The sequence below is a fragment of the Eutrema salsugineum genome, unplaced genomic scaffold, assembly GCF_000478725.1.
Source record: "Eutrema salsugineum unplaced genomic scaffold, Eutsalg1_0 scaffold_12, whole genome shotgun sequence".
Lineage (NCBI taxonomy): Eukaryota > Viridiplantae > Streptophyta > Magnoliopsida > Brassicales > Brassicaceae > Eutrema > Eutrema salsugineum.
Genome location: NW_006256895.1, coordinates 8,649,908 through 8,665,546, shown reverse-complemented (window position 1 = coordinate 8,665,546; position 15,639 = coordinate 8,649,908). Strand labels below are relative to the sequence as shown.

The following is a 15,639-nucleotide window of genomic DNA, read 5'->3' as shown; positions in this document are numbered from 1 at the left end:
CTTGTGTTTTTTGACCATCTACATCGTTTTCAACTTGTACTTCTCTTTCTTTATCGTCTTAGTCTTCTTTGACTTCTTAAATTTTTTTTCATTCGGTTTTCTTTGTTTTCTTCTTCTGATTCCCTTCATTATTGTTCTGATTTTTCTTATGCCATTTTCTTCGTTTTCTTCTATCGTATTTGTATTCTCCAGCTTCTTATTCTTCCATATCGTGTACTTCTTCTTTGTGGTCTTCTTCTTCTTTTTCTTTTTCTTTTATTTTTTTTCTTCCTAGTATTTTCTTTCTTTTATTTATATTTTGGAAGTTTGGAAGTTGTCAAACATATATTTTCACATTTTTATGGGCTTGACTATTTTGATACAAACGATCAGTTTCAAAGAATCTTGCAAAGTAAAAGCACGTAGATAACATAGACATATATTATCCGACCGTTCGAACATAAACTCTCCTTTGAAACAAAGGGGAAATATAGTTTGAAATCTGAAACAAAGTCACAATGTCTAATTGAAATACAATACACAATCATCTTAGGATACAAAATTTTTCATTACAACTGTTTATAGCAAGTGTAGGTTACAAATGTTGAAGCAGCAACACAGACAACAACAAGAATTAACGACATATATATGTATCTTATCGCTCCCAACTCTCTAACCATGTTGGTATTCTGCAGACCTTAAGTGTCACTATTTCTTATAAAGAAGGTCTTTTCTGCATTTTATCTTTCCGGTGTAAGCTTATAAATTGTTGTTCTCACTTTCAAGTTGATTATCTGCTGAGTTGTCCAAATTAAATTATGAGTTGCGACTGAAACTATAAGATTATCACTTGACTTCTTCTCAAAGATTTTTCTTCTCCAAATTCATCATCCTCTTCCCCTTTTTATTCTTCAACATCTTCATATAATCTTAATTTTCTTATTCTTACTATTATTTTTCTTTTTAGTTTTCTTCAGTTTTCTTCATGTACTTCGTCCTCCTCTTCTCCCTCTTATTCAACTTTCCAATTTCCTTTTTACTCGTCCATTCCTTCTTTTTTTTCATCGTCTTTGGCTTCTTTTCCTCTTATTCCTCTTTCAATTTTCGTATTTCTCATCTTTTATTTCCTTGTCTTCATCTTTTTTTACTTTTATTTCTTCTTCCTCTTCTGCTTTGTTTTGATTCTTCTTCCTATTCTTTATCTCTCATTTTTTTGTTTGTATTTTCCTTATTCTTTTTCTTATTTTTATTCGTCTTCTTCTTCATTTTTTCTATTTTATTTTCTTCTTTTCCTTCCCCAAATTTTTCATCTTATTCTCCTTCTATGTCTTTGTATTGTCCTACATATTCCTACTCTTTTTCTAGGGTTTTATTGATGAGTTCATTTGTCTCTGTGTATTTATATTATCATTGTCTATTGTCCTACTTGTTGATGATGTTCACCCAACCCAAGATCGATAAGGTAAGTTTCTTCTGTTTGCTGTTTCAGACTGACCAGGTAATATGTTTTCTGGTTTCACAGTATTTTGATTGTAATTAGACACTTATTTGTTTGAAGTTGTAAACGCTAAAAAATTGCACAAAGCCCTACATATGCAGTTTCTCAAGAAGGGGGGACGGAATCTCTCAAAGCTGTTTCTCAATTCCTACAGTTACGAGCCTTTTTTTGTCAACTACTCAATAGTGTTATAAACTTAATTACAAGTTTTCTATCATAATAAACTCTATGGACAGTCAAACATGTATAGGTGATACATCGAAGAAAAAATCTTATAACATCACAGTTGCTGGGCTGGATACTGTATTCATAGCTGCAAGAATCTGGCGAAACAGTTGCAGAACGAAGGATCAACAAAATTATACATGTAATAACCCAAAGTAAATAAAATTATAAATCTACAAATAATTAAAATGTAAAATAAGAGTGGAGAGAAGGGGGCTTATTAAACAGCAATGGTCCATTACGATATAAATAGTATTATTACATATCTCCATTCTAAACAACTCACAAAAAAAAAAAAAAAAAAATTCATCATCAGTCTCAATCTAACTTGACTTTCTCTATAACCATATAAGATATAAATAGTATTATTACATCTGGCCGTATAGATAGCCCTCTCTGATATATAACGCTTATGTCCCCTAAACCATGAATAAAAAGTGACAAAAGATGAGGAAAAAAGTGGAGAATCTTCAAAATCCCATACAAGCATCCCTGATCTATTCAGAATACAAAGAAGACAAAGTTTCAAACCAGCTAACCTTTTCGTCTCAAATGGAATGTGTCCCAAGCAATGGTTGGATAAAGTTTTCTGGTGATTCCACTGAGGTTACACGCTCTAAGCAATGTTGAAGCTGCTTATACGCCATTGCATCATAAGATAATGGACCCGTTATTTTCATTGACTTTGTCTATTTTAACTGCTGCCTGCACCACATAAAAAAAAAAAAACTATGTACATTCTTTCTAATTTAGCAACCAGTTTGATTCATTCAATCTTCTCAAATCTCAAAGAATTTATTCCATTCATTTACTCGGAAAAATATATGTATTGGGAAATTGATAAGTAAGAGTTTTTGAGGCTCTTTGGCTATCAATCCCCTTTGTCTGTTATAACACAAAGGATATCAATCCAAGGTGTGAATTTTAGTACACTAAACTATGTGATCAGCTCTTAATCCAAGCAAAACAAGATGGTTTCATTTCAAACAAGTGACAAAATTACAATTAAACAAGATTAAAGACTTAAACAAAGCAGTCAACAAAGACAACAAATGATTAAGATGATATGAATATGATGAAACATAGATCTCTAGACATGATAGTTGGCTAGGGTGCATCAGGGTCTAATCAAGGAGCTATTGACAATGATGATGAATGATCTCAGTGATAACACCGTATTTTGACTACTTTTATGGATCGTTTTGAAATACTTTTTCTATGTTTTTTATTGCTTTCAAGTATTTTTATTATGTTTTTCTAGTATTTGTAGTTCCAAAACTCTTTTCACAAAACTTAGGGAAAAGCTTAACAAAATGGATAGAAGACCAGAATTTTAGCTCAGAGTGAAATCGTCAAAAGTTCACCATCAAATGAAGACCTTCTCACCGTCTGATCCAGCTAAAATTTGGAGACCTAAAAGATGGAACTATCAGCTTTCCAGCATACTTTACAGCTTAGCAATCCAACGGTTCAATCAAAAGTTATGCGAAAAGCAAGATGTCCCGTAAACCAGCCGGCAAGCATTTCCACCCGCGGCCAACAGCCATTTCACCATGGTCAGAGGCTACATGACCGCGGCCAGGCATCCATTCACCTGGCCACGTCCCTTCCGACAGCGGCCAGCCATCTCCGATTTTGAAGGCCCATTTCTGAAGCCCAAAATGATTCCCTCATTTGGAGAAACCCTAAGTGACGCCCAGAAATGTCTTGAGCACTATAAATACATGTTTTAGGAACCCTAATTCGTATCATCTCTTATGATCTTATTGTTTTAGAATACCTTTTAGGTTTTTTTTAATACTTTAGCTTTTAGGTAGATCGAGATCTATCTCTTGAACCCTTTTTGTTTCTTCTTCAATTTTGATTATTGCTCAGCTTTTCAATACAATGTTTTTGCTTTCTTTAATCATGTCTGAGTAGTTTTATTGTTGGGTTTAAGGGATTTTTCGATGGGGTTTATATATGTTCGATGATGATTTCATTAGCTATTGAAGCCGAATCCTAGAACTTATTTATAATGCATGGGAGTAGCGTCATGAACTACAATCTGATCCCGGTTTTGGATGTTGCGAAAGTTTTCATTCGAGGCCAGATCTAGTTCGAGAAGATCAGATCGACCATAGGAGTGGAAATCTACCTATGGGAGAGCTGTGAATATTGACGAGTCTTAAGCTTACTGCATCTTTTCTTTTCCAGTGCCAGAGTAGAAACCTACTGGTCATGGTTTAGAGAGATAGTTGGTTATGATCACGACAGTGGCGTATTCATACGTTTGGGATTCGAGTTCTATAGGTTTTAGCTAGGATCTTATTAAATTTACTCTTTAGCAATGTTTTGAATCATTCATTCCCCGGAGAGAATTTCCCTGAAAACTCAGCGCCTCTTTTTTATAGATTTACATCGATTTTCATTCAAGTTTTAGTCTAGTATTTTTACTCTTTCAGCTGATTTTCATACAAGCAATAAGGTCTAGCCGTTTTCTCATTTTTAGTCGATTTCTCTAAGTTTAGTTATTAGGTCTTTTAATTCTCGTATTTTCCGTTAAGATTACTTTTTACGTTTTAAAGACACCACCAAAACCTTTACAAATATCGTCTGGTTCTAGACTTCTTTACTTTGTATTTCTTTCGAAGGCTTTTGCAGGAAAGATCCTCTTTCCCTGTGGATTTGATCCCTACAATCTATCAGTTGTGCACTTGCGGCTATTGGTTTCATTTAGGATAAAACTTGACAACCCTCACGCAGCAGACACATCACTCAGCAGTTTAGGATTCAATTAAAGTTTTAATCTTTCTCAAGCATCAAAACTCTAAACCAAATATTGCTCATACCTAATCATCATTAGAGGCATAATGAAAGGAATGCATTAAACACAAATCCTAATATACCATCTATGCTTAAAACAACATTCACATGTGAATTAAACAAGATACTCTTGACTTAGCTGGTTCAGGAATTTCATCAAACACTTTTTGGGTGGATGAAATGCCAAAGATCTGGGTTAGAGAGATCATCTAAACCCAGCATTAAGATCAGCTAAGCAAGACAGAAACGCATAAATCTAGCCCTAAGCAACCTTGATCAAACCCTTAAGCATCCTAACCTACATATCTAGAACCTTAATGAGGTGACTACTCACTAATAATGATTAACTGTCTGATTCATTTGCAAGAAGAGTAGTTAAGCATGATTAGTTAATAAAGAAAAGAAGATGGATGAATAGTTATGATGATAAGATGGATGGATTAAGCTCTCAAACACTTTTGATTCAAAGAAAAGAAACGAGATATATCTTTTTTTTTGTCTCTTACACAAAAGTGGCTAAAAACTTAAGGGAAAATGAGATGTTCTTTGGGAAAAAACCCTAAAATATATTTATAGTGGTTTGGTTCGGACCGGATCAGCCCAGGAAAAACTGGGTACTGACCCGGTTCAGTTGGGTCGTGTGGCTATGGTGCGAGATGGTCCTGGCTTCAGCTCACCGGCACTGCCATCTCGCAGCCCTAAGCGCTTGTTGTTGCGGGTCAGCTCCTTTGCTTCTTTAATTGCACTCCCATGTCGCATCCTTTAAGCAAATGCACCTGCGGCATAGATCCTTCCTTTCCCACTCGCAGCTCCAAGGTCACAGCCCCAAGAGAGTATGAGTGCGACATGGTACTTCTCATCATCCATCTCGCACTGCCATGTCGCAGCCCCATGCGAGTGTGGGTGTGATATGGTTCATCACCTTCTTCACTCGCACTCCCATGTCGCAGGATGTTCTAGACTTCGAATATTTTGAGCTTTGGAAATATTAACCCTGCTCCGAGTTACCTCACCCACATCATTCAAGTTGCAGTTTGCTCCCAGAGTTAAATACTCCTTGCTGCGAGTTAGCTAAGTCGCAAAGCTATGTCGCAGCATTTCTCATTTCTCGGACCAACTTGCACTTGAGCTTGGATAATTTGTGGGATAGGAGTCCAAAATGCTCGGGACAAACTCCAAAGGGAAGGCAGATAAATTTCCTACAACTTTTGTGAAGAACTTGGGTGCATCCGAGGTGAGAAAGTCTTTCCGGTAAACGGATCTTTGCATCGGCTTGGGAGGTTTTGGTTTCTTGTTGTGGGACATGTCTTTCTCCCGACTGCAATATCTCCCAACTCAATACTCTAAATAGGATGATTCCAAGCGCTCAGTGCACTCATATAAGGCGGGTTTTAGCCCCATATAAGGTGTAACAAATTGGTATAATGCAACTCGTATCGGTAGATAAATCGGTAGTATGCTATTATTTTGTAAATTTAATTTAGACCAAAAATTTAATTTAGACCGATTAAAAAAGTATTAGTGACTTTTTGATTAAGAAAAATAAAATAATTAATCACCCTAGAACTCTTAGCTGGGAAAAAGATAGTGTATTAGCATGGATAACAAAAATATTGGTGCAAAAGATAGTGTATTAGCATGGATAACAAAAATATTGGTGCATTAACTAATACAAAATATAGTTGTATTATTATGGAATTTTCCTAATCTTTTTCATCAATCACGTTTAAATTTTTGCAAGAACTCTATCTTGTTATATAAATGTAAGTTAGAAGCTTTGAAAGATCTCATCTGGATTAAGCATAATGTTTCCATAGTGGACAGTCACTGGACATTTTATTCGATACATATATGTTTGTTTATATAGGCCAAAGCTTGGTAAGGAGGAATGAAGTTTGGAGAGGAGATAATTTCTTCACTCAACTTGTGAAAATCCTCCACCAGTCTCGGCCTTTGTCCTACCAAAAAGAAACAGAGTTTGTATTTGAAGGATGTTCATATCACATGGGGAAAAAGGAGTAATTTGGTTAAAAATCAGGCTTACTTGTGATCAGAAGGATTTGGTCTAATCTCATATACGATAGTCGCAACAACATCTCTTTTCAACTGTTAAGATCAAAGGGTTAAAGAACTTAAACAGGCACCATAATCGTAACTAGTAGCAACATAGCAACATTTGTATATGCAAACTTACCTGTGTTGCTTCACCTTTGAACCCGATATAACGTATTTGGGTTGTGTCACCTCCAAAGCTCTCAGGGAAATGCAATGTTATGTTCCCAACGCTCTGGAATTTTGAATACCTAGTTACAGCACAAATCACATTACGCGGTTTCACTGTATCAGGCATCTTCACTTTTGATCAGTTGAAGCGGCATACTTAGTACAGTAAAACAAAAAGTGCTCAAATGATATTTAGTTCTTAAGATTCATTACATAAATCCATAGAGTCTATTAAAACCTATTATCAGTACCTGGTCTGGTATTCTAAGACTCCTTGCAAATTTTCAGCTAATTCCCATTCCTTAAAAGAACATACAAATGTTTCTGCGTTAGTGCGATGATCTTTTGGCATTTTGGTACTCACAAGGGAATACCTGAACGGCTTGCATGCTCTCAGCGTCAGAGAAGTCAATCCCTTCACGATTGATGAACCTGGTTTTGAGATCAACAATTTAGCTTTCTGTAATTTCTCAAATGGAGGAACAGTATGCAGAACTCAACATATCCATACATGAAAAAAATTGGTAGAGTGGTTTAGACATACACTCTCAACTTAGAAGGACTTGTTCCCTCAGGGCCACCAACAATTGATATGCTCTTGATCTTGACGTCTGATGTGAATCTACGATAATCATGACAACATGAGCCGCGCATCTAAAAGTACTTATAATTTTCATAGTAACAAAAAAAAGGACTGTATCTACTTCTCCCAAGCTTCTAAATGCAAACCAATAATAATAGAAGAAACTTGAAGTCACGGGTCGGTCATTGAACATAGAAGGTCATGTTAAAAAAAACAAATTGCCAGTTTGAAGAGGAACATATAAATAACTATGACATACGGTACAAAGACAAGTAGTTCAGGGTCTCCCTCATTGCTCTCCAAATGCTCCTGTAAGCAAAGAAAAAATACCATTTCCTTTTAGAAAAATCATGGATACAAGCTAGCATAAAAAACTTATTAAGGGTGCATGTAATTAAGGATCCTTCATTAGGCAAGCCTGATACTGGTTGAGTCATGCTCACATGGTTACCTACATGATCCTTACCACAATCTTTAAAGCTATCTCTATGTTTTCTCCATCAAACCAACAAGAGGTCATTGTTCAACTTCAATAAGTCCAAAACATAAGTTATTGTGAAAATTTAATTTACCCCAGAAGATTCTAATCGCTGTTCCCACGTTTTGAAGACTGATTTTACACTTCCGGAAACAGCCTCGTTCAGAGCAGAAACCTGAGACCAAGTTATACACCTACTTAAGACTTTGCTAAGCATACAAATACATCATTTCTCATAGAATCTACTTCAAAAACAGAGAAAAAAGTGAATAAAAAACTTAAGACTTTTACTCAAAACTCTTGCAATTTGTATGTGAAAGAAAACCCAAATTCTGTATACGAAACCCTAAATTGGGAAATAAAAGGTTTGGATCATCCTATTACTGAGGAAGCCTATCAACGATATTCGCAAAACTGTTTCTCATAAACCCAATACCAAATAGATTTCGAAATCCCTCACACAAGTCCAGCGAGTTGAAAACTCAGAATATCTTTGACATTTACGCAGCATCAATTGGAATCTAAATTGTTCGAAATCATTAATCGATAACTGAGACCAACGCGATAATTGAAGATCCAAACAATATTTGACCAAAATCGAAAGAGGTAGCGGAAGAAAATTGAGAGAGTGAAACCTTGGAGAGATCAATGTGCTTGTAGAGTGACCAATCGGAGGAACACTCATGATCCTCGCAGTTGTGATCATGCGTACACGACATTTTTCCAATCGGGATTTTTTTTTTCCTAGGCGAAACTGATCAGGAATTGTGGCGACGAATCGAGAAACGAGAGAAAGTGCGGGGAGAGATGGCTAAAATATATATATATTTTTTTTTTAACATCTATTTGATGCTAGCTCGAGAGATCAAGGATCAATTTCCTGACTTTGATCTTGAGGGCAAGATCATTCTCAAAGGGGGGGGGTATTGATAGAGCCGTGAATGTATATAGAAGAAGAGTAAAGAAGGATCAAGAGAATGAAGTCGTTGAAGAAACAGAGGATACACGTGGACAAGGCGAATGAAGGCACGTGGAAGAAGAGAAAGTATAAATAGAAGTTACGGTTAGGAGAAACGTATGCACTTTGTATGTTGTAAAGCGATATGAGCTTGAGTATTCTGTTACATTCGTTATGAGAGTGTAGAGAATACAGTTACAGATACATTGTGTAATTCTTCATACTCAATACAAGTGATTCTTTCTTGAGTGATTAGATCTAAAATCTATCAGAGGCTGCCCAGCTTAATCAGTCTCAATCTCAGTTGATTTATGTTAATTGTAACGCTTTGGAACGGACTGTGAACCAAGTGAAAACATTTCAAGACGTGCTTAATAGGACCACTGATTATTGTTGTCTAACAGATGGTTCATAGGTCTCTCCAAATCAGTGTGCCGGCGTAGGCTGGGTTTTATATAAGAAGAATGGCCAAATGGTTCTTAGAGGACAAGCAGCAATCATACCTACCCCTACACCATTGGAAACAGAAGCTGAAGCTTTGAGGATGGCAATGATTCATACTTTGAGGCTAGGATACAAGAACATCATGTTTTGTGGAGATGCCTCGAATCTGTTCCAATCGATTGCAACATCTTCAGTAGCTGATGGTCAACAAAGAAGGAGTCATTCCTTGTTATCTACTTATTTGCAAGATTTTAATAATCTTGCTAACGAAAAGAGTGTCATAAGTTTCCTTCAGATTCCATGCACTGTTGATATGTTTGCTAAGGATGCTAAGACTAAAGTTTTAAATCTTGTAATATCTTGGAACTGTGTACGTTAGCTTTTCTATTAATAACAAAGACGACAAAAAAAAACGAGAATATTACTATTAGGTGTATTTTTTAAAAGTATAATTGCAAAAAAAAACACTTTCTAGAAATGGTGGACTTATCTTATTTTACTCTCATTTTTGACTTTTTTGCCCTTTTTTTTCTTTTTCCTCATTTTCTATTTTTTGACTTTATATTTATATAGCTACATCCATTTATAATATATACACATAGATATACATATATATTTATATAATTATGTCTATATATATGTAATTATATGGATACATATGTAAATATACATGTGTATTTATATGATTACATCCATCTATACTCTATGTCTATATATATGTAATTATATGGATACATATATAAATATACATGTGTATTTATATGGTTACATCCATCTATACTCTATGTACATGGATATACATATATATATATATATATATATATATATCTATATAATTGCATAAATATCCATATATTTGTGTTTATGTGTACAATACTATATAGATACGTATATGTATACATATATATACACCTATATAATTTTATAGATATCCATATACAGTATTTGTGTCCACGTGGACGCTACTATATGGATACGTATGTGTTTATCACTAAAAGACAAAATAATTTAAATTAATATAAAATGGGTATCAAAATATTAAGAAAAAAATTATATAATTTATAGTGTCAAAATAATTATTCGATTATTTTTTAAAATAATAGATAAATAACAACAAACAATTATAAGGGGTGTGTGAGAAAAAGAGACAAAAGAGATAAAACAGTTATTTGTCTCAACAAAATAGCCAAATAGAAGAAAATTATATCTTTTTGGTAACTAAAACTTAAAAGTACCTGTTTTGGACATTATACTTTCAAAAAGTACACCTAATGGTAACACAATCTAAAAAATACACAAATAATAAAATATAACTTTGTAAAAAATAATAAAACAAAAGAAATACATATATGGATGCTTTTCCAAAAAAGTCTTACTCGATTCTATATTTGCATTTGATGTATTGCGAATTGTCTCCTTGGTTATTAATATAACCAATGAGTTTCATCGAGATTTTTGTGGTGTTCAGTGTACCCTGAGCTCAAACACCATTTCTTCATGTTGTATTACCTTGACCAACTCCCAATTTAGATCTAGAGATGTTTTTCGATTAAGAATCCAATGTATTGATTCTTTCGAAAAACTGAGATATTGGGATTGTCAAGTTTCGAAGATTGTATGAATATCGCCATACAACATTGAGGATACAGCCGTTCCACATTGTTGTCTCCTCCATAATGATATTGATTTTCCAGGATCCCAAATTCGCCGTCCAAGACACCAACGCTGGATTTTAGACTTAATTCCTTCTCCAAATTGGTATCGAAGATGTGGGGCATCATGGAGGGAGACATGAAAATGTAAGAGTAGTAATACGGGAACTAACACAGAACACAACACATGGATTTTCTCTTCAAAGATATTTCACTAGTAAATCTGTTTGTAACTTACAAGTATACAGAACCCGATTTAGAGCAACCTCAAGACACACCTTGATTTGCTACACTAGTCTCACTTGTTCTTGAATTGATACGTGATTCAAGAACCTCTCACCCAAATCCCTTAGCACACTAGCTCACAAAAACTCTCACAGATTTTCGCTCACCCTTTGCTAAGTATTCTCTCAGTTGTGTTAAAAACCCTACACGGTTTTTCACACGCCTATTTATACATAATAGGACTTGCGGCTACTCCTCGCCTAGATCCTCCTTGTGATTTCTCCAAATCTTCATGAGAATCTTCACCTTCCTTATCTTCTCCTAAGATAAAGGAAACTTGATATTTTCTTCAAATATCCTCCAAGATACTCCAAGCTTCCTATCCACGTCAGCTTCTCGTCTCTTGAAGTGTCCAACACGTCCTGCAGCTCCAGCTCAGCTTCCAGCTCACCTCCATGTGTGTAGATTGCTTTGCAAGTCTTCCTGTGTCAGTTCCAGAGCTAGTTGGACTGCTACATGTGCTGCTCCAGCCTTGTTTGCATCTTCAATCTCCCCCTTTTTAGCATATGTGCTCCACAAGTACCTGTTCAGGAAATCGAGACCAAACAAGCAACAACCAGCATACTACAAGCCACACAGAATTCGGGGAATGATTCCAAAAGATTCCGATTAACCAAAAGAAACTCCAAGAAACCAATGGAGTGTCAAGTCTTAACATAAACGAGTTCAAGGAGATAAGAAATAGAACAAAACACAATGTCTTAAACAAAACTCTCCTTACTCCCCCAGAATTCTAAAACCCCCAAAATAAACCCAAACAAAAACTCCCCCATAGTTCATGCATCCACCGATTTCAATCTTCTCCCCCTGCTTGTGAGCACAGATGTTAAAAATAATCGATGAGCAAACATAATTTGAAGGTTCAAATAGGGTCTAAGTGGGTTTACCTGTGACTGCAGTGCGTAGCATGGCCGTTACTACCCCGAGTTGCTCAAGAACTGATGCCACATCTTCTAGAGCTGTCCTGATTCCCTCTGCATCAGCTGGAGCCTCAGGCACTCGAATCACTCCCAGACTCACGTTGTTGACTCCTCCAGTTGGCGTGTTCGGCTGGGCAGCGGTTGTTGGACACGGATTCGAGGTTGAGGGACGCGATGTCGATGCAACTCCAGTCCTCTTTCTTGCCTCTTTCTTTCGTTTCTCCTTGGCCTTTTCCTCAGTGACTGCAGCAGCAGCTTCCTTTTTGAGAAAGGTTTCCCCACTTCGTGGATCCTTCTTGTATTTGGTTGGGAAGATCCACATTTCACCTTCTTTGAGCTGCAGAATGAGCTGCCTCTTGATGACCTTGCTGATGAGACAGGGAAACATTAGCCATCGTCTATCCCCCTTGATGACCTTGCTCAGATCAAGCATCTGCTGGAAAATCATCCGCCCAATGTCAACATTGATTCCGTGCGCCAGCTTATATACCAACCTTGCCCGTTCCTCAGAGATGTGATGCTTATTCGTCGAAGGGACTCAATTGTAGGATGCGATGACCATCAGTGCAGCTATCCGTGGAGGAAAATCTCTCGAGGTTAACTCAGCCCATGTAGACTGATGTCCTTGTGACAGGTATCTTGATACCTCAGAGATTGGCACAAGATCTGCCTCAGCCTCCTCTTTTCTTTCTGCTTCAGTCAGAGGCTCGCGGCATAAGGTCTCATTGATGATCCCTGGAGAAATTCTGACTTTGGCTCCTCTGATTCTCACCACAAAGACCTGAGATGGATCACTCGGTGACTCTGGAGGTAGCCCTGCATAGAACTCTCGCACCACCTTGCTCATGTATGGCTCGAGTTCTGTCACCGTCCACCGCATTCCGCTCTCACGAAGTACCTCAAGGTACTTCCATTCATCCTCTTTGTCCACATCTACAACTCGTTTGCTCCAGATGTGACGATCCTTGAACAACTGGAATCGTTCATCAGACACCACCCTCTTTTTGCTCCTGAGGTTGGACTTCTTCTTTTTCTGCTTGACATGGCTCGACTCAGGTTCTGGGCAAGGAGCGGCTGGGGTTGATTCAGCTCTTGGTTCTGAGGTTTCAGCGGATGTGGTTCTTTTCTTTTCTTTCCGAGCTCGCTTGGCAGCAGGGACCGTCACCATCGCCAGACTCCGCTTCTTTTTGACCTCATCGATTTGCTCCTGAACCGACATCTCCTCTGGCCTCTCGCCTGTCTCAGATGGCAGACCTCTTCCTTCTTCATTCTCAGACATCACCTTTTCGTTGTCATCGGGCTCAGCCTCTATTCGGGTCTCCGATGCGGCTTCTTTATCCTCCCTCACTTGATCGGCACCTTGCGTTTCAGATTTGGCTCGAGGACTTTCTTTGTTTTCTGCCTCGGGCTCATTCACACCATCGTGTTCCTCTTCTTGTGCCACCGATTCAACCTGAGCTTCGACGGGAAGCGGAATCTCTTCTCCAAGATCCTCCGGTGACTTGGCTGATGAGTCTCCGCCTTCGTCTACCGTGGCGAAAGATTCGCTCTCGCTGCCAGTCCCCTTTCCTGTTCCAGACTTCTCTTCGCTCTGAATCACGGGCGGATTCTGTTCTTCACCACTCGATCCATCGATTAGGTGAGGAGACGAAGCATCACCTGTTGCATGTGCCATCTTTGACTTTGGTTTCTTTCCGATGAGCCCTCTTCGTGTTGCAGACACCATTTTATTTGCAGATCTAGGCTGAGATGCTTCGAATTGAGTCACACAAGTTCTTCACACCTAGGGTTTTGGATCAATTCAATGTAGCGTCTCTTTCTCTTCCTCCTCCGCAAATATAGCCACATCAATTTCCCTCTCCTTTATTTGATTTTTTTTCTCATGGGCTGCTGTTGGGCCTTCCTGCAATAGCATCATTTGTCCAAGGCCCACTTCCTGTTTAACCATGACAAGTCTTTTTCTAGCACAAGAACATCCATTAGTACATCACAAGGAACACGACAGTCATTGACACATTTAAACCGAAGAATTTTGTGATGGCTAACATAAATAGTAACCGTTCACCTCATCACACCTCAACTAGCTTTTGAAAACAGTTTTTGCTTATTTACCCAGATTCACAGATGACACATAGACTGATTCAGCACATGACTCGAATGATCACTCCGCTTCTTCTTGATTCTTTGTGCCTTGCCAGGTTTGATACTGAGACTAGCTTTCACACTATCTTGTCTTTATCACGTTCTTCACCAGTTTTCAACCTTTATTCAGCAAGAGAGAACCTTAGGTACTTGTCGCAGTGCATTTTTTTATTTGATACACTGTGACTTGGCAGCTTCCTTTCTTTTTCTGCCTTGGGTTTTTCTTTGAGCTTTGGACAGGTCTTCTTTTTGATGTAGGACCTGTCTCTGAAGTACCGATTGCCCTGTAGCTCAGTCTTATCATTGCGATTTCTCAAAGACCGACTTACATTGCCTTCAGACTGTTTGGTTCTCTCTGTGAAACCTGTACTGATGTCAAGACATGACGACAAGATAGGTAGCTCTTTTTCTCCGACCTTTAACCCTCAAGACTGAATCGAAACGTTATGTTCATCCTGAGCCTGTACCTGTATCAGTTCTGCACATCTCAAAGCACTTGTTAAATTCCACAAACACCAATTGCATTTCTTAAAGTGACAAAATGATTAAAGTCCAGTGGTTTTGTGAATAAATCAGCCAGTTGAGATTCAGTGACAACATGCTCGATCACTACCTGTTTTCCTTCCACTAACTCACGGATAAAGTGGTGTCTTATGTCGATGTGTTTGGTCCTTGAATGTTGTACTGGGTTCTTGGAAATGCTTATAGCACTCTTGTTGTCACAGTACACAAGAAGTGGACCTGAGTCCATTCCATAGTCAGCGGACATCTGCTTCATCCACAGTAGTTGGCTACAACAGCTCCCCATGGCAATGTATTCTGCTTCAGCAGTGGAGAGGGACACTGAGTTTTGCTTTTTGCTGAGCCACAAGATGAGGTTGTTTCCGAGAAAGAAACACCCACCACTGGTGCTTTTCCTGTCATCAGCACTTCCTGCCCAATCTGCATCACAGTATCCCACTAGGTTCTGATTCGATCCTTTCGAGTACCAGATGCCTAACTCAACTGTGCCCTTGACGTACTTGATGACCCTCTTTACCGCCTCAAGATGCGATTGTTTAGGTTTAGCTTGGTACCTAGAACAGATGCCAACACTTAGGCACATATCCGGTCTGCTAGCTGTGAGATAGAGAAGACTTCCAATCATTCCTCTATACAAGGTTGGATCAACACTTGTTCCCTCATCATCTCACGTGAGACTGGTGGTTGTGCTCATTGGGGTCTTTGCCTCTTTGGCTGAATCAAGCTTGAACCTCTTCAAGAGATTTCTGGCATAGGTGCTTTGTGATATAAAAACACCTTCCTCAGATTGAGTGATCTGAAGTCCCAAAAAGTACTTGAGCTCTCCCACCATACTCATCTCAAACTCACTCGTCATGCTTGCAACAAAGGCATCAACTAGCTCTTGAGAGGTTCCTCCGAAAATTATGTCATCCACATAAATCTG

General features: G+C 37.9%; 1 protein-coding gene across 1 annotated transcript; it reads right to left on the bottom strand.

Annotated features, from left to right (window-relative positions):
* Window positions 1-6,279: 6,279 nt before the first annotated feature.
* LOC18025719 (PITH domain-containing protein 1) lies at window positions 6,280-8,618 on the bottom strand. The gene is made up of 9 exons (XM_006408773.2): window positions 8,427-8,618; window positions 7,886-7,966; window positions 7,573-7,622; window positions 7,275-7,352; window positions 7,105-7,162; window positions 6,982-7,031; window positions 6,702-6,810; window positions 6,552-6,613; window positions 6,280-6,465 (listed from the first exon to the last, which is right to left on the bottom strand). The coding sequence occupies exons 1-9, from the start codon at window positions 8,508-8,510 to the stop codon at window positions 6,423-6,425; spliced, it is 615 nt and encodes a 204-aa protein (XP_006408836.1). The 5' UTR covers window positions 8,511-8,618; the 3' UTR covers window positions 6,280-6,422.
* Between the last annotated feature and the right edge of the window lie 7,021 nt (window positions 8,619-15,639).